The sequence below is a fragment of the Columba livia genome, chromosome 1 (genome assembly GCF_036013475.1).
Source record: "Columba livia isolate bColLiv1 breed racing homer chromosome 1, bColLiv1.pat.W.v2, whole genome shotgun sequence".
Classification (NCBI taxonomy): domain Eukaryota; kingdom Metazoa; phylum Chordata; class Aves; order Columbiformes; family Columbidae; genus Columba; species Columba livia.
In genome coordinates, this window is record NC_088602.1 from 150,821,945 (window position 1) to 150,847,546 (window position 25,602).

Sequence of the window (25,602 nt, forward strand, 5' to 3'; positions counted from 1 at the left end):
TTGTTTCCTGGGAGGGTGATTCCTGTAACCACCCAACTGTTAACTGCAAGTGTGCAATTAAAAATGTATGCTGCATTTTTCAGCTGTTTAAACTGTTCAAGCTAGTTACATAAGGTGAAAAAATTGTTTACATAAGTTACCTCATGAATTGCAAATTGTGTACTTAGTTGTGACAGTTGTAGCTTAAGATATTTGTAGGCCAAGAGTTAGTCAGTGAAGACATTTATGAATCATTATGAAAAAGGAATAAAATTCAGATTTTTTGTTTTAGCCTGTTAGCAGACAATTAACAAAGAAAAAAGGCCGAAACTTGTTAAAGTTGTGTTTAAATTTTTCAGTCTGGTCCAGATTACTAACTTAGGCTGAAAAAATGGGTTTGTACTATTGACTAAATTGGGCAGTTTATATCTTGTTGAACTCCTGAGTCGAATAGACTTTTGAATGTTTTTCTGTGTAACTGTGTAACTCTAGTGAGCAAATGAAGTATATTAATCAGGCTTAATTAGAAAATGCGTATGTGCCCATACTCTTATACAAATGAAAGTACCAAAACCAACAATATCCTCTTGACTGAGTGTCAGAGACAGTAGTACTCGGCAGTGCAAATTCCCTGTAAACTTTGCTTAATGTCCTTTTTCTACATTGGTACAGAGTTTCAAACAGCCTAGCGGTGTGTTAGCAATTGTGCTGAGAAATAAGGAAAAAGCAATAGTGTCTGAATTTTCTTACTTAACCTCCCACTTTTCCAACAGAATCACTTGTTCCAGTACTGGCACAAAAATAAACTACACTAGTACAGTTTGCCTCTAGCGTGGTGTACTGGAGTTTCCACTAATATGATTTTTCAGAAGAAATCTTGCCCTTACTGCAATAATGATTTGAAAACTTTATTTATATAAAAACTACCCCTTGAGTTTGTGTTCTAGGGCAGGGGTGTGAAGCTCGTTTTCACTGGGGGCCAAATCACCCTCACGGTTGCCTTCAAAGGGCTGAGGGAAATTTTAGGGCTGTATAAATGTAGGATTAATTACATTTGTACATTCCTAAAATTACATTCAGCCCTTGGAAGGCAACTGTGAGGCAGATGTAGACCCTGGTGAAAATGAGTTTGACTCCCCTGCTCTAGGGGCTTTTGTTAATTCCAGTGAAGTCTTACGCAGTGGGCTGTTCACTGAGAAGCTTTTGTGTCAGGTGAAGGGTAGTGGCAGCTGCCTGCTGCAACGGTGAGGGTCTCTGTCCTCTTTTGCTGAGATGTGGGTGACTCAGCTGGCTGAACTGTAATTCTGTGATCCCATGGCAAAATGTGTGGTCTGGCTGTGACTACCTTTCCCCTCCACCCTGCTCTTCTCCTTCCTGGCTCATGAGAACTCATTAGAGGTGGTTGAAGGTCAGTTGTGCTGACAGCTGGTGGTCTGGCTCAGCTGTTGTGTTAGTTGAGGATTATCACTTCATGGATGCCTGGATTGCCCCTCTCTTCCCTTGGCTGAAGCTTTTGGGTTGATCAACAAATGCAGGGGTGCAGTTGGCCAAAATAGGTTTTCTTACACGAAAAGTAACTCTTCTGGGGCTGAAATGGCTCACAGCAAGTTGGCTGAATGTCAGCAGAGCAGCATGAAGTTGTCCTAATGTAAAATGGCCTTTAGGTCCTTCTCTGATCAGCTGCTTGAAGTAGTTTTCAAGTAGTTTGGTACCTTACGGGTACCTTTTGATGATTAATGAATGTTTATAATTCTGGAGATCTTCCAGGGGAAAAGATTTAATAAGTACACAGGAGTTTTATTGAAATGCACTTCACTGTGTCACAGGAAAAGATGTATTTAATTGTTTCTGTAATTGCTGGGCATCTTTTCAGCAACATGATTTACATGTGCACCACACACATCTAAAGTTATAACTGTTCTTTGTGTTTATTTTTTTAATTGGGGTGGCTATCCAACCCGGCAGGGGAATATCTTCAGAACCTGATTAATGTAAAAACTTGTTGGTGTGTGTGCGAGAGCCATACCTGCTCTGGAAGTGGCCTCTGCTTCACTCTGAGTTCAGAGCCAATGAACCAAGCCACCTGCTGAATGTGGCAATGAAAATAATTGGGGAAGGTCTATATGGGAGAAAAGATTATGGGGAAAAACAAGAAAGGAGAACTTGCCTTTAATGATAAAGATGCCTGAATCCTGCTTCCTAAGATGTCATGAAGTCATTTGGAGATTAAGAGTATAAACCTGAGCAGCTCCTGCCATGTTGAATACTTGTTTCTTTTCACAGAGATAAAGCAGATCAGTGCAGCACTCAGACCCTGTTACCTGGGGTGAGTTGGGCATGGAGAGGTCATAGGTTGAGTGAGGTCCTCAGGGCTGTGCAGATTTCTTCTCCACTATCTACCTATCAAACATAAGAAAGCAATGTTAAACACAACTGTTTCCACACCAAACGTCAGTCCTCTATCAAATGTTACCTTACTAGAAGTACCTATGTTAAATATAAGGGGGCAGGGAAAATTCAACTAGAGAAATATATTGTGGGTTTTTTTGGTTTGGTTTTGTTTGTTTTGTTGTTGGTTTTGTTTCTTTGTTTGTTTTGCTTTGTTTGTTGTTTTGTTTGTTTGTTTTTTACCCTAGTACTTCCTAGTCATACCAATGAATTTAGTTCCCCTGAACTAAAACAGTTTGCAGGTTTTCTGTTTCCCCTGAGGTTGCTCCCCACTACCATCTTGACTAAACTATTTTAGCAAGGTAGGAAAAAAACCTCAGTTTTCCTTATACTGGCATTCCTATTCCCCTGCTTTTGTAGTATTTTGTATAGCTTTCATTCCAGTAGAAATGAATCTGAAAAATAAAACAACAAAAATTTAAGGCAAATATGTGAACCAGGAATCACTGTTCCAGTTCTACAACAGAGTGCAAGAAGATGCAGTTCATGATCAGGCAAAGTAATTTCAGAATAATTTTTTTACCCTTCAGGAGAAAATACTTATTAAAGTATTCCCTGCTGCTCTTTTGTACAAGGCAGCATAGCTCTGGTGCTGTAGAGAAGGCTTTGAATGGCTGTTCTGAGCTTTTTCCTGTTAGTGGGGAAGGGTGGGAATAGCGGAATGGAGGCTGGAGGTGGTTGATCCTTCTTAAAAATGTTAGGTGAGTAGCATGTTCTTCAAATAATGTAGTGTGGGCATAGTGGCAGGATATACAGAGGAGGATTAAAATGCTTAGTCATGTGGCTTTTTTGCCCCTCTCTGCTTCCAAGAAATTTAGGTGATTCCTGCTGTCTTCTCCTGACATCTGTGTAGGACTAGGGAGAGCTGCTGAATCAGTGTAGTCCTCTGCTGTTGAAAGCAACTGCTCTCTATAATCCCAGCCATAAATTTCTTAAGCTATGCCTAGAAAATATGTATGATTTTTGCTTTTCTTCTTGGCTCCCACCAAAAAGTAGGAATACACTTGCACTGCTTTTAGGTTTAGCTTTGTTCTTAACCTTCTCTGTCTTTTTGTAGTTATTATTCTTGCCCCATTGATGTGAGTATTCTCCTTTGCAGATCTTGCCATCAGAATGAGGTTTTTCTGCCTTATTGACTTTCCACCTCATCTCAAAACACAGCAGAGAATGTACCCTTTCTCTGGTCCTTAACTCCTTTCCATACCTGCCATTACTTATTTGCCTCTACAGGGTAGTTTGTGATTTATGTGGTATAGCCAAGAGAATTAATGTCTTGCTACAGCTGCTGGAGTAGATCCTTCTTTTCCCTTAAAAAAAAAAAAAAAAGAGAGAGAGAGAAATGCTGGAATGCACTTTAAGTATTAAGTAGTCCGGTCCTTTCAGGCATAATTCTCATGCCAATTAAGATGGTAATATTAACACATCTCATGAACCCGTTTCCTGTGGCTGTGGCAGATGCATTTGCTTACATCCTACATTTGGATTGCATTGTAATGACTTTGATTACTTTGAAATTAAGGTAGACCACTTATTTGATTTTTGGTTACTACAGCAGGGTTTACAGTGAGTACAGAGACACTCTGGTGATGTGAAGCCTTGAGATGGCACCTCTATATCTATCCGAACCTGCGTTGACTCAGAGACAAAACACTCAGATAATGTCTTGGCACAAATCACGAAGGCTGGAATAGTTCCTGGTCTTTTTACCCAGACATAGCTTCAGTTTAAATCACTGCTGGGAATGTTTTTGAGTGACCTGGGAGAATTTGTGTGAGAGTTTCTGGGGTGCTCAGAGTTCTCTCATATGTAATTTTCCCATACTTGCTTCTCCTTTGCTGTTGTCACAATTAGCTCACTGCTCAACTGCCTCCAGCTGCAGTTCACTGGCATGGATCAAAAAAATTGGTGATTGATAAGCTGAGGAAAATATAGGCATCATGTTATCTTGAATTGACAAGGAAGAGGGCTGAAAAAGACCAGGTAGTGCTGTTTATAAATGTATGAAAGAAACAGGCAGCCACCTTGAAAAGAGATTTGATTTCTTGAAAGGGAGCCACAGGGAAAGAAACCAGGACAAGCTGCATCCACTCATCACTCAGCCACGGTTAGTTGTGTGATAGCTTTCTAATATAATGCTTCTGTTGCCTGTGGTCTGTGAGCAGTCCTATTCAGAGCTTTGAGTCTTAGAAGATGGGATTTTTTACTTTACCCTTACGATTGGTGATTGCTTAAATGCAGAGAGTTCTGCTTGGGAAAGAACGCTAGTTATGCCAGAGACAATATATTGGGCATGTAGAGAGATGTAAAAAGGGCAGCCCTTAGTGGTGCTATATTTTCCTGCTTTCCTTAAAATAAACCTCTTTGATCTTCAGATGAAGCAGCTAGGACAATAGTTCGTTGTGACTGATATCACTCAATCATCAAACAATCCACTTGGCTGCTGCAAAGAACATTAGTTCAGCAGCGCTGGCAGAGCATCAATGGAAGTTAATTTTAATGGTAATTTGGAGCCTGACTTATTTCTCTTTTCAAAGGCTTTTATACATGAAATAATTTTTTATTGCTAATCCATTTCATGATCGTCTGGTATGGGTTCATGCTAAACTGTGCAGTTCTCGCTGAACTTCCATTTCTGGAATACGGAGAAGCTATTGCCCCATCCTAAATACTCATGGCTTGTGATTTTTGTTTGTAGTTCAGAGAGGTGAACTGCAGGGCTGAGGAACCAAGGGTTAAACCACTGAAATGAATATTTGTTTTTAATCTTGCAACAAGCTGCATTTCCTCTGATCAGGTAACTCATGACACAGGAGGCTGGGTGTCCCTGCCGAGACACACTGGAGTCTCTGGCAGGACAGTACTCAGACTTTTCATGTTGCTTTCCTTCTTACTGCCCGGAGCAATATAGCCCTACCTCTAATTAAAGATGCTCTGAAAACCTTCCATCATGCTGTCTTTTATGTGATGTGTCAGAGCAGTACAGCTCATGTGTGAATATCTCATATCCTTGCCTAGGACTATATGACTGCATCCCTGTTGCGGTACAACTGTCTTGCAGGAACCTCACCATTTCTGGGAGCATAAGGGTACCCATTTTTGACAAGGTGCTCTGATTATTATCCTTGCCCTTTCTCACAATAGACTGAGGATTCAGCAGGCACCAAGATTCTTCAGATAGAAATAAGTGACAAACTATATCTAGCATAACTTCCAAGAAAAAAAATCTCCTCCTAAAGATCTCCAGTTAAGAGTATCTAAGGTGACAGGAGTCTGCTTTTTTCCTATTACAAGTGAGACTGGCATCCAGTAAAGTAAAGCCACGTGGCATTACTTAAATTCACTTTATGGTAGTAAGAGTAATAGTTGGGAGGAAATCATACTCGGCTTGATGCCCAGGGCAGCATATTTGGGTCTCTGGTTCTGCAGTGTCAGTGATGAGAAGTTGCAGAGCCATCTACTGCTGAAGTGTTTCAAGTATTGTGCCACTGCCATGGGTTGTGTGCAGTCACTTTCAGTAACCCTTCTTACAGATTTTTGTACTTTGTGGCATGGATTCAGGGCTATGGAATGATCAAAACCACAGACTTAATTTATCCTAATTGCAAAAGAGCATCTGATTAAATTGGAGGAGCATGTTGGGGCTCAAAAAAGGCTTCAGAGACAATCTGCAGCTTATATAATGAGATACTGCCTCCCCATAGGACCTCAAGAGTCAACATATTCTTACTTTCTCTTGGAGTACAGGATGTTGACTCTCCTGAACAACCAGGACTACTTCAAACTGCATTTTCTGCTTGTTATAGTATGAATAATAAAATTACAGGCTGGAAGAATTCTTGTGGGTAGGTGAGACATATAGTTGAGCATAATGAGGCCGTGTGGGTAGGTGAGATGTATGGTTGAGCATAATGAGACTGTTCCACCTGGTTCTGTCTTTTCTTGGACCTTGAATATTAGTAATATACAGCTATTTTCTCTAGGTGTGATCATGCCAATCAGTTGCCAGAGACCACCATGTTGGTGTCTATTTCTTTAGCTGATTCCAGCAATGAACAGAAAAACCTATTGTATGACAATTTGGGACATTGACTGTTCTGCCAGTGAGTCTGGCACTTGTCTATCCTCATTGCATTTCTACTGCAGTATGTGACTAGATTTTTATTCTCCTTTGTAAGTCTCCCTGTCCTGAGAATGTGTTTCTGTATCTCAGCTGTGGACCTGCCGCCTTAATCTCTTGTTCCTTTTGAGTTAGGCTGTACTTGGAAAAATTTCTGCTGAAAGTGATTTGAATGTAGTTTGCTCACTGAGCTTGTACTGCAGTCTATTCCTCGTGCTGCATTTGACTCTTACCCTGGGGATGTAATCTCTGGGCAAGATCAGCTTGCAGCTATGTCTCTTTACTATGATTTTTGTCACAATTGTTGTAATTAAACCTGATATTGCAGAACCCTAGGGGATAAGAATAAAGCTAATGGCATATATAAGGTTTGGATGTTTTCCAAACAGTGTATTTTCCATTAAATTGACATGTTCTCTTCATACCCTTCATCAGTAGTCCAGTGGAGGAGTGTTAAGGATCATGCTGGATCTTCTCCGCCTGATCCTGTAGTCAGGGAACTGAAGCCTCATGCTTTTGGACTCTGAGAGGCTGAACACAGGTCCTGACAAAATAAGAGGAAGGAAAACTGAGGAGTAGATTAGCATCTTCCCAGTTGTTCTCCTGAGCCATGTTGTATTTTAGTGTAGGAAGAATTCCGTGTTGTAATGAGGTGTTGGTCCCTAACTTGGGACAAGCAGTGGTTACTAGCTATCTGTATTTTTATCGCCTTAATTTTTAATGGGGTGTTTGGAGGGTGGAATAGAAATATGCTCTGTTAAATAACTTAATTTGTAGTTATTAGAATGATGGATTAAAGTCTGTGTTTAGACCTGTTGCAAAGGGGATTGAATGTGCTGTTGGCAAGTTAGAGCATAAAGGTAGGAAATAGAAGGTCTGACTTTTCTTGGGGGGATAATATTAACAATGCTGGGCAGCAATACTGTCCTTATTAAATGCTTTGAGATATTATTAAGAAATATACTGTGTAAGGTATTGTTAGAGTAGTAATTAGAATAGAAAGTAAAGCACTAATAGAATGCAAGTCTATAATAACACTTGGATTTAGAATTAATTGTGCAGGTAGAAACAGGAGTCTAGAAGCACATATGCTGAATCATAATAATTTCTAAAATCAAGCATTACAGTTCAAGACTTATATTAAACAAAAGGAGCATCTAGTTAGGGAGGGAAGGTACAGAAGAGGAACAGTGAAAGTCTTCCTGGGCAGAGATTCTGGTCACTGTCTTTGTACAGCATTCTGTCTCAAGAGCACCTCTGTCCCACTGGGTGTTATCAGATGCTACTGAGACATGGGCATTTATTACAGCTCTGAGGAGGATTAAAGATTAAAAGAAAAATCCTGAGTTCATAGTGTCTGAGTAAATGCCTGTTTCCATAGCCTCTTCCCCCCAAATGTGAAGCAGTGATCAAAACTGATGAAATTCCAATGTGGAGTTAGAGGGCTATTCTATACCTTGCAAGTACCTAGGAAGTGTTTTATTCTCTGGTCCTATGTATGATGATGGGTCTTTTGGGATATAGTTGATTCGTCCTTTGCCAGAATGAGGATCATAAAGCAGGTTCTTGAATTGTAAAGGGCTGAATAACACTTAGGGCTATAAGGTCCAGTGGGATTCTGCTGGTGTTTCAGGCATAGGGGTGGTGGGACAAGATGAATAGCGTCACATGTATTCAGAGGTGCGATGCTCACCTTTTTAGATAATGTTTGTTTCTGTTGTGAATAGATTTATATTAACTAATGGCTCTATGTGCATTTTGAAGCATCTCTTTCAAGCTACGAATCCTTCTTGACAGGCAGCAGAAATATTTAGTCCAGCTTGCCCTGGCCAGAACATCTTACACTGCAGTGAGTGGGACACTTCCATACTGTGACCCTCTAATGTGATTTGGCATTTCAGACAGGAAGATTCAAAAAGTGGCAGACTACTTTTATCGAACGACAAGAGGATGTTACAGGCAGGGGAACATCACTCCACAGCAGCCTCCCAGAAGAAAGCAACATCTGCCTCTGTCTGTGAAGACCCCAGACCCAACAATGGCAGCAAAAGTCCAGTCTGCACTGACCCAGCAGTTGTCGTGTGTCTAATGGATGAGAAATTCTCATTGCACAGTAGTCTTTCTATGTTGAAATATAAAACTAGCTCTGGGTTTAAGTTAGGGTCACATGGTTTTATAATAACTTGTAACCTTTTTTTTCAATATAAGGTAAGTGATAGATGCTATTAGAGCTACTAGGGTGTTCTCTACTCTGTGTTACTGTCCTGTTACAGAACCTGGGCTGCCTTTGGCCATTTTTTGTATTTCTGCACTAAATGGCACATTTTACGTGTCTTAGCAGAAGAGAGAAGTCATGAATGTTAGCTAACACTCTTGGAGAGTAGATGCCTTTGGGATTTGGCTAGAGCAGCTTAATTCCCAGTTGAATACCATGCTGGGAGTAAGTCTTACTACTAATCCTCCTGTAGATGGCAGCTATTGGCATACCCTGGTCCTCCCAGTTTTTAATTGGTAATAAGCAAAGGGAAGGTTAGGGCTGAAGATAAGTTGATCCCTTCCCGGCTTTTGGCCCCCTCTACTTGGATACAAGGCCTTTTATCCTTTCAATGTTTTCAGCTGCTCTGAAACATGTGTTCCTCATTTGGTACAGCCTGTCTGCAGTGATGTTGAGATTCTAGCCCTAAGTTGTTGACTTAAGTACATTTGAGTGCAGCCAGAACTTGATGCTAGCACCAGAAATGAATTATTGTAGCACTTGTGAAGAGGCAGTCAATGTTTGAGCCTTCCGGACACAAGAACATACGATGGTATTGCAGAACTCATCACTGGATGAGAAAGGGCACAGTCCAGTCAATTGGAAAAACATTTTTTGATCACATCCACCAACCTTTTCTATTTCAAATACTTCTTCAAGAATAATTTCCTTCTGTAAGGGAGAAACCACTTATGATTTCAGACAAGCTGCAGAGAGACTAACAATATCTGTAGTTCATAGATTTTTAGAATGTGCTTTAGCTTGTCTTGGATTTCACAGTACAGTTGTCTGATCTTCTTACTACCACCTTAATCGTAGTCTTCCTTTCCCTCGAGTTGTGTATTTCAGTTTGTCTATTCAAGGACTGCTTTTTGAGTACCTACACAACATTTAATTTCTTAAGGGCTTTATTAGATTCAAGCCCTCATGTACGATAATAAGTCCAGTTACAATAGTGCAGCAAATGGCCTTGCGAGGAAAGGGCAGTCATCTGTGAAATCTTTGGTCCCTCTGAATGTGTAGTCCTTTACAAATGAAGACAGAGTATCCTTGTAACTTAGTGATGGCAACTCACCAGTTAATGAATAATTTGTATAAGGATAATCCAGGGAATGACTTTACAGGGAAAGAGCATGGTCAAACATGAAACTACTCCTTACTTTGGAGAGCCGTTATACATGCTATCTTTGTAATTTAGTAGTCTCTGTTTACCAGTAAACAGCCTCAAGGTTTATTTCAAGATAGTGTTAGTAGCTTTTGTCCATCAGACTGTGATCTGAGTAGATATTCAGTTGGTAGAGTTTATGGGGCAAGAAACATTATGAACTTATAAGGGAAACTCTGCTCACTTAGGGATAATTTTGTCTGCTGTCTTTACACTGCACACACATTTAATAACTGCAGGGTACCTTTGTCTCAGAAATACATTTTTGTGTATGAAGTGATATCTTGAAAATGCCTTTCTTCCAGCCACACCACCCTAGCAGTTATTAGAAAACTAGAATTAGGACAGCATAAAAAAAAGGCTAATGAATCTTAGGGAATTCAGAAAATAAGGATGTACTTACTAAGAATCTTTCCACTAAAGAAAGAATATGTTCAATGTCTTCTGTTTGGATAGTTTTAAAGCCTCGATAGAATCCTTGATGGATGGAGATAGCCTCCTTTGCTGATAAAACAGACTACAAGCTCATGCACAGTAGGTTGAGAGAACAGTTTATGGGCATAGCAGAGTTCCCACTTTCTGGTCCACTCATGCTGTAGTCTTCTTAGGGGGACGAAACCCCCAGCCTTGTTGAAAAGCTGATGCTGGATTCCTTCTTCACTTATTTATTTGGTAGGCTGTTTGCCTGCTGGTAGTTTCTTTGAATCTGCAATCCTCTTGAATCCTGTGGTTTCCCACAGTTACCTTTTATGAAAAATTTGCAAAACAGGATCCATGCTAATGGTGTTATACCTGCCAAAATGTAAAGCAAGCCAAATCAACTTTAACATGGAGCCCAGAAACCGTATCTTCAGTATATGCAAAATGCTTTTTGACAATGTGCCAGTCCTTAAGACAGTTATTCTTCTAAAAATTTATCTCCTTAGTTTGGTTCCCATGAATCCTTAATATATGATCCCTGTCAAGAGCTTTATCCTTATCTTTTTTTTTTTCCCCACCACAATTTATGTCCAAGTGAAAGCTGTGAAACTTCTTTTCCTCCACCTGCCCCATCCCCTGCCAAGCTCAGCTGAGGGACAAAATCTACATGAAGATAGTGTCATATAGATACGTTGCATAGCCCACGTAAGAACATCACTTAAATTAAAGGATTTAAGAGGCTGCTGTAGGTGCTGGATGAGGCTGGCCCTATGAGTAGGACCTTCTGGGAGATCAGTATGAGTTAGTTTTCAGTTTAAATTCCATAATGTGAGATGCTAAGCATCTGAATGATTCTCTGTCATGTTGTGATTTCTGGTGTTTAAACATGAGGCTGAAGTGCTACAAGACAGCTAAGGGCTTTCTCCAGCTCAGCACTTTGTGGAGCTAACTGTAAACTAACAATAAGGAGACAAAGAGAAGGGCTTATGGTCCTCTTGCTTTAAGAAAAAAAGAGGAATAAATGTGTTTAGGTGCAGGTTCATGTTGTAAAGCAGCATATAAAATAGCTTTCCAAGGTACAGAGATGGGCATCCATAGTCTTCACTGCATGCGATCACAGGTACTCAGCAGAATTAGTGGTATCCATGGACCCATCGTTATTTTATTCTTGGCAATCTGGGATCCTGCTTCCCAGAAGTTTCTTTGAAATAGGTTTCAAAGCTGGTTCAACACATACCATGCTTCATGGGAGTATCTTACTATGACAATCAGAAGATGTACATTCATATAAAATCAATAAATGAAACCTGTCCATGGCATAGTCTCTGCTGTGCTTTCTCTTTGGCTTGACAGCAGTCCTGAGATAATGCTTTGTTCCATGAGCTATGGGGTCATCAGTGAGTTTTTACTGGTAATTGCTGTCTCAGCAACTTTTTATTGATCATTTAATTTCTACCTCCAAACAAGTAGGAGCAAATATTTTTCAGCCCTTTTAACCTCCTTAACTTTTCATTTGTGTTCTGCTTTTCTCTCCCCTGTGGCCAGCCCAATGCAAATAGGTGGACAAAAAGATTAATAGAAGCAAGGAGATGCCTTCCTCCTCTCAAGTGCCCTGTGGCTTGGAAGCTGTTATTAATAGCCAAAGTAAAAAAGTGTTTCATAACCATCCTCTTGCTCCAGCTTCCTTGCCAGCCCCCTTTCCTTGGTCCCTGGGGAGAAAGTGTGAGCTCATTACTTCCCAATGGAAATTCAGATTTTGGTCTCATACTTGGATTCTTTTCTTGTCATGGGTGGAATATTTATCTTCCGCCAGCTGGTTGCTTTAAGCAAGCTGCCATTTGCTGGGATATCCACAGAGCATGTGGGGAACAAGCCCAGCAAAGCTGTTCAGGCACTTTTTTCCTTGACTCTGAAAATGTTGCTGTCTGCTCAGCGTACGAACACACATCTGCACCTTCATCTTTACTCACACAGAGGTTGAAAAGGAGATTTAGATATTTCAGTGTGGAAACAGAAACTGAAATTGAAATGTATTTCAGTCTGAAATATTTGAAAGTCTCTGTGTGGAATGTGGTCACCATACAGCCCACACATGACAAAGCTGTTGTGTGCATATGGAGCTTCATGGATTGCTTCTGTTTCACATGCACTTTATATCTGATCTTTTTTTTTTTTCAGATCTCTAGAGATCTGGTGGATCAGTATTGAAAAAAAGAGAAGGAAGGTTCTATTTGTCACTCCAAAAAAAAAATCTTTGCTCACTTTCCTAATTAATCTTTAAGCCATATATTCTGTTAATGTATTTGCTGGGTATGTGCCATTTCAGGCGCGAAGTAATATTTATCTTCTGAATGCCTCATCCTTTCAGTGGCTGCCAACTTGGTGAATACGTGCAAGTTTTCCTTCAGGTAAAACAGAGGATGCTGTTATCTTCCGAGTACGGTTCAGTGAAGTTCTGTGTTCATTACATTTTCTGGTGGGCGGTAAGGACGTCTACGTACATAATGAAAATTTAGGTGACATTGTAGAGTTATGGCTATTGAGAGATCCTTTTGCCACTGGCAGCCTGTCAGTTTTTCTGAATTTTACCCAATAAGGAAGATGTGGGTGCCTCCTGTGCTTGCAAGTACATTTATAGAAATTATAGTTAGCAAATTGTTAGTTATTTTCATGCAGAAAACTTGCTCTCAGGCAAAGAGTTTGCAAGAGAGCAGAACCACTTGTGAAACTATATAATATGTATGAAGGTTTCAGCTGGAAAAAACACTACAAAAAAATTAAGAAAAATGTTAATGTTTTAGAATTTTTGATACACTTTTGAGACTTCCAGTTGAAATACATGTTTAAAATTATTTTTAGAAGTGTCAAAATAAGTGACAGATGAGTTCAGTTTTGAGCATGTACAAAACTTTCCAGTTGATCTGAAATTGTGTTTTATTTTTTTCCCTGGTTGTGTCAGTGTCATCCTCCCCCAGTTTTTGAAGTTGGCCTTTGAACTGAAAACACAGGCTGTTTGCCTGTGTTTGTGAGCATGGCTTGTGTGAGCCTATTGGTGATGACTGTAGCAGTTCTTCCACTGCATCTGGAGGGAAGGAATTGCAGCTGTGAAGAACTTGCTTGCAGACCTTTGCATCTTGCTGTGATACTGTTCAAGCCATGGTGGCTGCTCTGTACACTTCTCCAGTCTTGGAGATCAACCATCTGGTAGATAAGGCATCCTCTCAGGCTGCTTTTCTAGAACTATGGTCACTCGGGTCTGAATTTCCTTTGGCAGTCCTTACTAAGATGATTCTAACTAGCAGAGGTGCACACAGCATAGGTTAGATCAGGGATGTCAAACTCATTTTCACCAGGGGCCACGCAGTCACCTTCAAAGGGCCAAATGTAATTTAAGGACTGTATAAAGGTAAGGGCAGTTACAGGTTAGATCTACATTTGTAAGTAGCGTGGTACAACAGAGGTGGATTTGTAACAAGCAACTGGTGCTTAGGACCTAATGTTTACTTCATGTGTGGTTTCAGGCAGGTGATGTTACTTCAGACTGTCTCTGCTCTCATACCATTAGTTGAATTCCCATTAGCTCATCTTCCAATTTTGCTTTATTTGAGAAGAATCTAGTTGGCATGGTCTTACAGCACATCATGTTATGAGTCAAAGCATGGTGACCAGAGATGATAAGGAGGTCATTTTTGAATTGTACTCCTGACACATGCTAAGTGTTACCATGGACACATTTGTTGTCTCTCCCAATATGAGATCCTTGGGTCTGTCTGTGAGTGGGGAAGGGGACTTTATTGCACCCCACTCTGTGACTTTTATACAAGCCTGTAAATGGTGAGTAGAAGCTGATAGTGTACTTCTACCCATTTGTAGAGGTAGCAACTAAGGACTAGCAGCTTTGTCTTAAACCCAAAAGACACAAACCCCAACCTGTCAACTGAAGGGAGGCATCAGACTGATTTCCTTGTAGCCCACAGTAAGCAGTGGCCAGTACCAGAAGTCGTTACAGTTTATCTAGGACAAGTAGAACAGGTCCTACTGACAGATGAAGATGAAACTCACTTCAAGATGATGTCAAAGCCAGCCAGGAACAAATATTATGTCTTGTTCTAAAAATTTGGCCTATGCTGCAGGTGAAAAATCTATCTTGAACTTCCTTAATTAGAACATTAGCCTCTATTTATGCATATAAGTTAATGAATATTCATCAGGCATGTTGATTAAGGTGATATTATTTGCATATTCTTTCTAGATTTTTAGACCTTTACCCTTAGGTATTCTAGTATGCAAGATATTTGTGTGGTGCCAAGGGAGATCTTGATTAGGTATTAGGGAGAAAAAAAAAATCATAATGAAAGTGGTCAGATGTCAGAACAGGTGCTCAAAGGATGTTGTGCACTTGCATTCTTGGAGATATTTAAAATTTGACTGGATAAGGCCTTGGGCAATGTGAGCTATCTTTGAACTTGATTTTTAACTTTGAAGTTTTTCCTCCTTTGTGTAGGGGATCGAGCCAGTTGACATGTAGAAGACCCTTCTAAGATAAATTTTTCTTCCACATTAGTTGGAGAATTATGTTCCTATATTTTTGGCGTTAATATCTTTATAGGCAGGCACAAATATGTAAGCAGTACTCTCATGGTTAGTATTACTCCAGAGGTAATGAAATAATCCTGTTGTGTGTTGCAATACTTTCTAATGAAGTCTCTGCCTTCATTAATAAGATAGTTACTCATCATGAGTTCATTAACTAGTCAGCAGATCTGATTGCAAATCTGTCATAGCAGCTGGTCAAGGTAGAGCCTAATTTATCTTCCTACCTCCCTCCAGGACTTAGTTTGACCAGTTAATGCATGCTGAAACTGCAACAACAACCTTGCCTATATTAAGGTACCTCCAGATGATGTCTGATGATTCGTATGAAATGATTTTAAGAGACTGAGGACAGCACACAAAGCTAAGGGCAAAAATTTCTAAGTTGCACTAGCCTGAATGGCCAGGACTGGTTTGGAGGCTGCATAAAAATGGTAACATAATTTAACAATGACCTTTTCCAAGGGAGATAAGACTTAAAAAAATTAACACACATATATATATATATATATATGCAATTGTTTTGTGTAACCTGATCCTAGCCCTAACTATGATTATAGCCTCTGGAAATATTACTGAAATGTTATGTTAAGAAAAAAACTATAAACTTTCTCTGCTCTACAGATTTTCTGAAGATAATGTGAAACAATTAGAGGCTAAATGACCAAACTACATCTCCTGTCTTCTTGGTATGGATATGCTTGCCCAATGAGGGAACAGTAACCAAGCCATGGGATTAAGGCAATCTCTCATACAGCAGGCAGTTTCTCATAATGAATAGCGAATACATGTAGTGAGTGCAGTTTGCAAGCCAGAGGCTAAGATTGTTTTTACTAGGAAATGTTTGTGTAGTAATTCTCAAAAAAAGATTTGTAAAAATTAGTGCTAGCACAAAGGGTGAATTTTTGTGGAATAAATTGCCTGCTATGAACAGTTCATCCAGAGGTATCTACAACACAGAAGAAGAAAAAGCTGCCTGGAGGTAGCAAAGGCTCAGAACATCCATGTCAGTTTTTTGAGGGAAGCTCATAATATCAAAAGCCTTGGCAGGAAATGTATTAAAACAAATACTAGCAGTAGAGCTGGATGCTTCTTAGAAATCAACATACGTACTACAGGAGAAGAATGGGTGCCACTTGGTTCCAGGTCTCTGCATGTTACAGAAAGCAAGGCGACTGTCGTGTCAGTGTGATCTTGTTGTGAGGTCTGGAATGGGCACACCACAGTTCATCCAGAGCAAGTGAGCTGCTGGCTCCCTGTGTCTGTCTGAGATTTCTGATTGCTGCAAAGTGTCTTGGAGTGTCCTTGTTACACATGTACCTGTGAGCCCTCTAGGTACCAAAGGTAATTTATTCACAGGCATTGGGATAATCTGCACCTGAATCTTAAGGATGGTTTCACAATCTGGAGCCCAGAAAAGTTGGGGCGTGTGTGTGTGTGTAAATGTGGAATCTGGTTGCCCTTATTGGCAGGAGGGGGATATAGTCAGATAACCCATGCTGGTAACTGTAACTCATCTGTGTACCATCTTGGGCTGGATCTGAATTAATGTTACTTATACTTACCTAACTGCTCTCATAGATGACCAGTTTCATGAAAGAACATATGAAGGATTACCTTCTGTTGCTAGCTCTCAAATGAGTTGGTCTGCATTATGCAGAAAACTAAATTATATGATTCCAATGACAGTGTAAATTCCTGAAACTTGACAACCACCTTTGCAAAACTCAAGCTGACCTCACAGGGCCACAGTGGCCTCTGGCCACTTCTGAGATGCAAGTTTTGGGACTGATGTGACCCAATACCTTGATGACATTTTGAATTGTAATTCTATTTCTTAAATTAACCATGGGTGAAGACTATTTCTTGGAGCAGTTTGGAAGTGTCGAAATACTATTACACTTAAAGGAGGGGTTGAGGGGCAGCTTGGGTCATGAAGAAAGTTACTGGCCCAAAAGTTCTGAAAAAGGTTGCCTGTTTACCCACCAGACAAATAAAGTATGGACACCAGCAGTATGACCTTCCTTTTAATTTGTCTCAACCCTCTTCTGCCTAGAGTGGGAGAATGGTTCAACCACCCCCCTGTGTTACCAGTTTAGAGCCTCTGCTGGGGTAGAATGTACAGCTCTAGTAATACAGTGAAAGCTGAGTTTCAACTAGCAGCTGAACTAACATCAGGATATTGGGATAGTTTTGAAAATTGAAAAGAATTGCACAGTGTTTACAGGTCATATTTCTGCTATTGCACACTTTCAGGATTTTCCTTGAAAGGAAGAGGAAATATAATAATAATAAGGTGATAGTATGGAACTATGTGCAATATGGGAGGGGAACAGAGCATGTAACTGGATCAGTAAGAAGAGTGGCATGTTTGTTGTGAATATTAAGCTGCTCTGGATGAAGCTATCTCTAGTTTCCTTATTTCAATATTACTTGGTACCTGAACTTTGCTGGAACAGGGGGTTGCCAACCACAGAGTTACAGCTGCTGAATCCCCTCTGAGCACCTGTGTTTCTGTGGGGATGCAATGAGGTTGTGGAGTCTCTTTCTCTGGAGAGAAGTCTCCTGCCTGTGTAACCTCATCTAGTCTTCCTGTGTAACCTCATCTAGGTGTTCCTGCTCTGGCAGGGGGATTGGACTAGATGATCTTTTGAGGTCCCTCCTAATCCCTAGTATTCTGTGATTCTGTGACAGTTTTGTTCTTCGTGGTTCTAGTTTCATCTTCCTGATCTCTCTCCTAGCACTCTATTTGAAGATGTCAGACACTTTTCTTTAGGATTTTCAGCAGACATTTCCCTTTGATCAGAGGAACATGGCATATACTGCATCTTTCAGTGGTGAAGAACCCTCTTACTGTTTTGCTGTATAAATACTGTTCCCAGTTATCTGAGCAAAGTGCAGAGCTCAGCTGCAATTGCATTTGGTCTAAGTTAGTGTTGAAGGCTGGAGATGCTCCATAAATTGCAGTTACCCTGTTGAGGATTAGGAAGGGAAAGGGTGTTTTTTTTGTTTGTGGGGGGGAAGTTTTTTTTTCTTCTTTGTTTCTCTTGCATCTCTTCCCACCCCAAAGACTGGAGTGAACATAGCCATTCATCTGAGGGTAAGGATTTCTTAGGGTTTTTCTGAGAGGGCTTTCCAGGAGAGCAGTAGTTTTGATCTTCACTGCAGTTGCTGCCTCTCCTCTCCAAGGGGCCTCCAGGAACTGGATGTTTGGGAGCTTTGAATGTAGGTCTCTTCTGTGTGTGACGAGTAGGGAAACATCACAAAGTATGAAATTGTCACTGCTATACAGTCATTGTTTTTCTAATTCTTATTAGTAGGTCCAGGCAAATGAAAGCCTTTTTCTAAGTTTTAAAAGCTAATTCTCACCTCTAGGTATATGCTGATGCAGTTGCATTTACTTAGCAGGGTCACTCCTCTACACCTGTGAGAGCAGGTTAAGATAAATGGTTTGTGTTTCAATGTTGAACAATCACAAACTTTGTCAGTTTGGGCCATGAAAAGCTTGAGGTTCCCAGTAAGGTCCTTCTTGCCTCTCTTATTGGCCATGTGCTCCCTTCAGCAGTTGCCGCTGGTCTAGAGTCTGAAGTGACTGAAGTGCTGGCAGCTAGTAGAGGGCAGCTCTGAAACACTCTGGACTACCTTCTCCTGAGTGTATTAAACCCAGCATTCACAGGAGAGTTTAATAGCCTAAAGCCAAAAGGGCACATTAGCTCATGCAGGCTGACTTCTGGTATATCATAGACCATTACATTTCACCATTTATCCCTTTATTGAGCCCAGTAACCTGGAGAAGACTAAACTACTTAGAGCCCTGTAACAAAAAAATAATTAGGATTACCCATTCTAGCACTGAACCTATGTTTAATGCATCCAGGAGCAGCATCCTGTCTGACCTGGGGGTCTGTTGCCCTGTGTCAGACAAGCAGTGGGGACAATTCCCAGGTACAAGTGAATTCGCTGTACTCTGCTCAGCCCTGTTGAGTGTAAGCAGTGGACAGCCCTGATATTTCAGAGACAAGTAAGGAAAAAAGGAGGACTTATCTCACTGAAGAGCACTTTGCTTTCAAGTCCTTACAAACCCTTGGTTGGAGTCATGAAGTTTGTTGGCTAATAGCATGCTATTTAGAGGTGGGAAGAATATTGAAATATGTTGTGTGGCTGGGAAATCATCATGGAATTTACCATTAAAAATCTGCCTGTACTTCAGGTATTGTTGAATGATTGCCACTGCAGTTGTACTTAGTTCTAGACAGTCTTTAAACACATATTTAAGTTTCATTAAAGCCGTGTGGATGTAAGCATAGGGCCAAAATTTTATATATGGTGAAGCGGTGACCTGAATTCAGACCATAATCTCTCTGCTTTAGGCAGATAGTAAGATAGTGAACAGCTCACTGCATTAGTGTTTGCACTAAGAATAAAAAGTTTGATGGACCTTACTGGAAATTAGCCCCTTTGGAGTAAGAGGAGACACTTTCTGCTGATTACTTTAAGAAATTATAGCAAATGGAAAAGGATTTTTTCTTCCCTTCTCCTGTATGCTTTTATTTTGAATCTTAGCTCTGTGTTCTTGTTGTTGTCTATAAATCTTTTGTCTGTGTAGGTATCTGATATCGTAAAAATTATTTTCTGACAAATAAGCATTTTCCTTTTTCTTGCCGATGCTTCCGATCCATGAAAAGAGCTGAAAAAAGGTAATAGGATAACCTATAAGAAGGCAGGGTTGTGATTTGGGGCTTTTTTTAAAGCTCTTTGCACACTAGCTGTCTTTTTTTAAATACTATTCTTGGTTTGAAACTTTAATTCTGGGCGTACATTTGGTGCCCAGATGGTGCAGACTCACACAGAAGCCCATCACGCTGTCAGGGCAGGCGGATACATATGTAAATATTTTGCCTTTTTCCTCTATAATATTTGGCTTTGTCTAATCTAATTGCTGTCAAAGGCAGAATGTGAAGAATGCTTAAGAGGAGCAAACAACAAGGACCTCAAATGTTTGCATTGCACTAACTTTGGAAGATGCTAGTAGGCAGCAATTTAACTAATAATTTTGTTTCATGGGGTTTCTAGTTCATGCTGTGAATGCATGATATATCATCTAAGTTCATGCCAAGTAATATTTTACAACCTGAGGTAGAAACCTGTATTTCTAGTGGCATAAAAGCATGTTTTAACTCCTTGGAGCTATAGATATAAGGCTAATGGTTTTGCCTTTTCAGTTTGGGCTGACAGTAAGTGTTCTCTACCTGCCTCTTGGTGTGTAGCACTCTTTCTTATTTATAAAATTCATTGCTTCATTTAATTTATTCTATTGAGTGCCTGTCTTAATGTATTTTTAATACATACAAGCATTTCCAGCATAACTGCTTCTCTGACCAGTCGTAGCTAGTAGCAAATGGTGTGGCGAACCACATTAAGGATGCCTATTTAGTTATTAAAGGCCTGATCCAAAATACTGTAATATTAATGGAAACAATTACTTTCATGAGTGTTCAATCTGACTGGTTAGTGAGATGGCCAAATAAAGCCAAGGTTAGTTGAGGATGCTGGCAAAATAGATGTAGGAAACCTCACTGTTCTTCTCGGTGTAAGAATGGTTTCACTATCATGGGTTTCTGGTCAGATGCAAAATTTGGCTAGGCTATAAATCATAGAAACCATCAGGCTATACCAGAGCCATTCCTCTAAGGACATTAATTATGCAGAGAGTTGCCAGGAGATCAGGGTCTGGAGGTGTGCTTATTGTAGAGGAGAGAATGTGGCTGTGAAAGGAGACTGTAATAACATGACCAGAAGACAAACAGAAGCAGCATGTGCTGTTTTCCATGGAACATAGATGAAGTCCTGACTACAAGGGAAAAATGTTGCCTGTTTCAGCCATTTGTGTGGCCATCTGAGGCTCATTATTCTGGGATGCCATTAAATTCTTTTTCTGACCCTCCCATGAAAGTGTCCAGGTACCTTCAAGAGACATAGCACAGCCTGTAACATATCCTTCTGCTTGTCTTGCTTCTTGGCTGTGGAATGGGAGTCAGGAAAATTGTTCACTATCTATATGTATTATTTTACCTCTGTTGTTTTTTATTACTGAAGGAATCACAGAATGTTAGGGATTGGAAGGGACCTTGAAAGATCATCTAATCCAATCTACCTGCTGGAGCAGGAACACCTGGATGTGGTTACACATGAAGGTGTCCAGGCAGGTTTTGAATGTCTCCAGGAAAGGAGACTCCACAATCTCCCTGGGCAGCCTGTTCCGATGTTCTGTTACTCTCACTGTGAAGAAGTTTCTTCTCACATTTAAGTGGAACCTCCTGTGTTCCAGTTTATACCCATTGCCCCTTGTCTTATTATTGGTTGTCACCGAGAAGAGCCTGGCTCCATCCTCATGACACTCACGCTTTATATATCTGTAAACGTTAATGAGGTCACCCCTCAGTCTCCTCTTCTCCAAGCTAAAGAGCCCCAGCTCCCTCAGCCTTTCCTCATAAGGGAGATGCTCCACTCTCTTAATCATCTTTGTTGCCCTGCTCTGGACTCTCTCAAGCAGTTCCTTGTCCTTCTTGAGCCCAGAACTGGACACAATATTCCAGTTGTGGTCTCACCAGGGCAAAGTAGAGAGGAAGGAGAACCTCTCTTGACCTAAGAAAAGATCAAAGATGTTTGTTTTGTGTATCTCCTGGAAAACAGGCATTGAGTCACGTTACTGCAGGACACACTAAGATGGGAATTTGTAGTTTCTTATCAGTAAATGCTGGTATATGTGTTGCTACTTCATGGCTTGGAGAAAAGAAATGAAAGAAGTGGTGATTTGCCACATTTCTATCTCGTGGTGAAAGTAGACATTCTGGTGGCTACTGTGGGGCCTTTGGCGTATCAAATTTGGATGTGAGCTCACTCTACAGGTAGCTTGTGCCTGTCACAGGCCAAAGATAGCATTGTCTGTCACAGTGGATTGATGGTAGGGATTGCTCTGCTCCTAGGCTTTGCTTTGGCTTGTCAAGTCCATCTGGTCTACAGCTGGGAGGACGTGTTGCATTCATTTAACAGCACTTTGTCTTCTGCATTTTGCCTTTCTCAGGAGCAATTGAGCGGTGCACATACATCAAGTACCACTACTCCTCAGCGACCATTCCCAAGAACCTCACCTACAACATCACCAAGACGATCCGCCAGGATGAGTGGCACGCCTTGCGTAAGTGTCGCTGGCTTTCTTCTCCATTCTCCTCACATACAGACTAAGGAAAGTACTCGCTGATAAATGAGAACAGATGCTTTGACTGGCAACCTACTCAGAGACCTCTTCTCACATACAGTTTGTTTTTGTAGCAGACTGATCGATCTGTTCTTAGGACCTACATCTCTGTTGCTACCGCTGACTGGAAATTCTGCTGAGGCATGAAAACGTGGCAGCAGGGAAGAGGCATTCGTATGCAGAGATTAATACTGAGTTAAATACAAAAATGAATAACAAAATCAATGCCCTATTTTTTAATTCAGTAGAATGCTCTGTACGTGAGCATATTCTAATGCAGCTCATGCTGCCGCTGAGTTCCCTGCTTCCAGCAGAATTCATTGCTGGCTTTTGACGTAGAATATGTCCTGCTGCCTGCAGCTCCTGGGTGAGAGTGGCATCACTCTCCTTTGGAGATCTAGAAAGATAAATGCTGCACCCTTTAAGGCACAGGGAAGGAGCTTAGCCCTCAGTGATAATTGTAGCCAGTGGTCACCAACTTGTAACATTTGCTGAAGCAACAAGACCTGACAGGGATGGAATTGCCTTGAGATGTATTGGCTGGCCTTAAAGCTTTTATCTTATCTTGGAGATGGAAAAGGGTTTTTACTAATAAAATGGAAGAGGTAGGATTTTACAAGGAAGGATTCCGCTGCAACTTGCTCTTGTTGCTACATTGTCATGGGAACTGATGAGTGTCCTGAACTCCTCTGTCTTAATGGAAGAAGTTAACAGCTTTTTGAAGATAACAAGGGTGGAGGGATGCTGATTCTGATAGAAAAACTTAGAAAGGTGTCAGTGAGTAGCTTCTGTCCAGGCTGTGTTGGTTTGAGAAATATGTAAGACCTGTGGTGTTCCTCAGACTTTTGGTCCTTGTTTAACTCCTACCTTATGTGGCTGCGTTGGGAGGGTCCTTTTAAGCTCTGGGGAGGAGGTGTAATAATTGATTTCCTGCATTGGTAAGGTCGGGCCTGGTTTGAGACTCATTGGTGCTTGTAGGCCTGTCTGGTCAAATCCCGTAAAATGTTAAGAAAGTTCCAGAGGGTCTTATTAATTTTCTTTTTTGTTTAAATGTGTCTCTGTGTGGATAAATATGTATTTTACTGTGACATGGCAAAGAAAAAGAATATTGAACTCTTACCTCCCAGGTTGTAAGAGGTGGGTCTTGCATAATACTGTGCTGTGTTAATTTGTCCCTGAAATCAGAAGATCAGGTAGTTCAGTTCCCTTCAGGTTTTCTTCTACCACCTGCCATCTCTGCTAATATTGTTCATCTGTGGGCAAAAGGAAACACACACTCCACCCAAGATATCTTCTGTTAGGGTTCATAGGGTTCATGTAGGAATAATTGTCTTAAAGAAGTTCCTCTTTCTCTCAGCAATGGGGCAAGTAAAAGGTTATTGTGAAGTTCTGTTTGTATGCCCCTGACCCCCACCAGCTTAAACATCTACTAATATACCTGGCAATGTAAGACACTTGTGTGCATTCCTTGGTGGTATCAGCAAGTTCCTGAGCCTGGTGTGTTGGGAGCTAATGGGAGCCTTCAGTAAGGCCGTGTGGCAGCTGAAACACACCATGCTCACACATTTATGTTTCTGATTTAGTCCAAGTCACTTTCAGGGTGAGGCTGCTTGCCCCTTCCCTGAGGAGAGGACACAGTGTCTAGGTGTGGAAGTGTGTTTCTGACCCAGATGTTCTTGTTAGTTCAAGAACTGGATAAGTGCAGGCAGATGTAGATAGAATTGAAGTTTGAATCTCCCTACCTAAAGACAGGAAAGGAAAGAAATGCTTCGAAACTATCTCTGCTCTAGAGCAGTTAGGTGCAATGGTGAGTGTGTGTTAGACACTGAAGTATCTGGGGGTCACTGCATTTAAGAATGAATTGAGCCGATATGATTATTTCTTGTGTAGGAACAGTGACCTTGCTGTTTTTCTGTAAAACATCTGTTTTAAAAGCCAAGGACAATAGCAATTTTTTCAAATTGTGTTTTAGTTGAGGGGGATGTTCTCCCTTTAGAAAATATTTGCAGTGAAGTAGACATAAAGTGGGGTAAGACTCTAAGTCCCTTCAGAAAGTGCCTGTCATTTTAGTTCCTGCTGTAGCAGATGACCTGATTCTGTACCTCTGGACCAGCTTCATCCAGGGTACAGTTACTTCAGCTCACCACTGCTCATCCTGAGGCAGAATAGCATTTCCAATTCAACCTGGCCATTATTTTCCTCTGAACAATTATCTGTTCAGAATTTCCCTTTCGCTGAGTGTTGTGACAAGCAGTGAAGGAGCAGGGCCCAGGCCTGTTGTTCCTTATGTGCTTTCCATGGGTAGTTTCTCAGATCTGTAGCATAAGATGGAAGGAAGAAGAAAAACAAAAACACCAAAAAACCCAAACCAAAACAACTGAGAAACCCCAAAACAAAAAAACAAAAAAAAAAAAACCAAAACAAAAACCAACCAACCAACACACAACCTCCCATGTTTCCTGATGAAACACTGAGGCAAAATAGCATCCTGGAGAATTTCAGAAGAACTGGGAAGGTGAAACCAAAGTGTCTATTCACACTACTAAAGAAAATCTCTTTTCCAGGCTGAAGCCACTGCTGTCCTTTGATATATCTGCGTTTCAATAGAGGTTATTTTCCTTCCCAGGTGCATGGGCAGTAAACTGCGGGCCTGGGAGGGAAATCTGCCGCTTTGCCTGCGTACTGGGTGAGGGAGCAGAAGAGAGAGGGCTCCAGCCATGCCCAGCAAACGGCTTTTTTTTTTTTGAACTGGCATACAGGATTGATGCTCCAGCATTTTCTCTTGAATTGTAGGAGCTGGTGGGCAAGTGGCAATTAATTTGAGGCTGAGGACCCCATAGCACCGGTCAGTGCAGAAAGCAGAAGTTCCTCAAGCTGTGCTGTCAGCTACGCTAGCAGAACCCAGGGGAGCAGCTAGACCTGGAGAAATGGTTGTAGCTGACTTTACAATTTTTGATTTTATCTTTTTTCATCCTGTTTGACATTTTCAAGATGGAACCTTTGCTTCAAATTGATTGCCTATGGCAGCACAAGCCCGGGAAACAGGACTTCACTTCCCTGCAATCGCTTCCTCTCAACTGTCTTTGGTTAAACAGGGATGGAGGGAAGGATGATTGTAGTATTGCCAGCTCTTGCCTGTCAGGAGATAAATATTCGTTTAATTAAACAATACAAGTGTCTATACGAGCAAAGAAGGGAAGGAAAGCTGTGTCTAACAACTCTGAGTGTAACTGTGTCTATATGGAAGATGCTGGTTTCATGACATGATGGAGTCACTATTAAGTATTTACCCTGTCACATTTTGGCCCCAGTCTTGTGCAGAGTCTTGGTCCATAGTTCTGGCTTCTGAGAAACTCCAGCAGCATCAC

General features: G+C 40.9%; 1 protein-coding gene across 7 annotated transcripts in view; it reads left to right on the forward strand.

The window, feature by feature from the left end:
• TMEM178B (transmembrane protein 178B) overlaps nt 1-25,602 on the forward strand; it is a 254,951-nt gene that overhangs the window by 43,670 nt on the left and 185,679 nt on the right. For 6 of the 7 annotated variants that reach the window (XM_065038696.1, XM_065038710.1, XM_065038674.1 and 3 more), the window contains one exon: nt 22,061-22,174. The exons of the other annotated variant lie outside the window; for it this stretch is intronic. In XM_065038696.1, the coding sequence (XP_064894768.1) occupies nt 22,061-22,174 (114 nt within the window). The remainder of the gene's footprint in view (nt 1-22,060; nt 22,175-25,602) is intronic. 7 annotated transcript variants of the gene reach the window in all.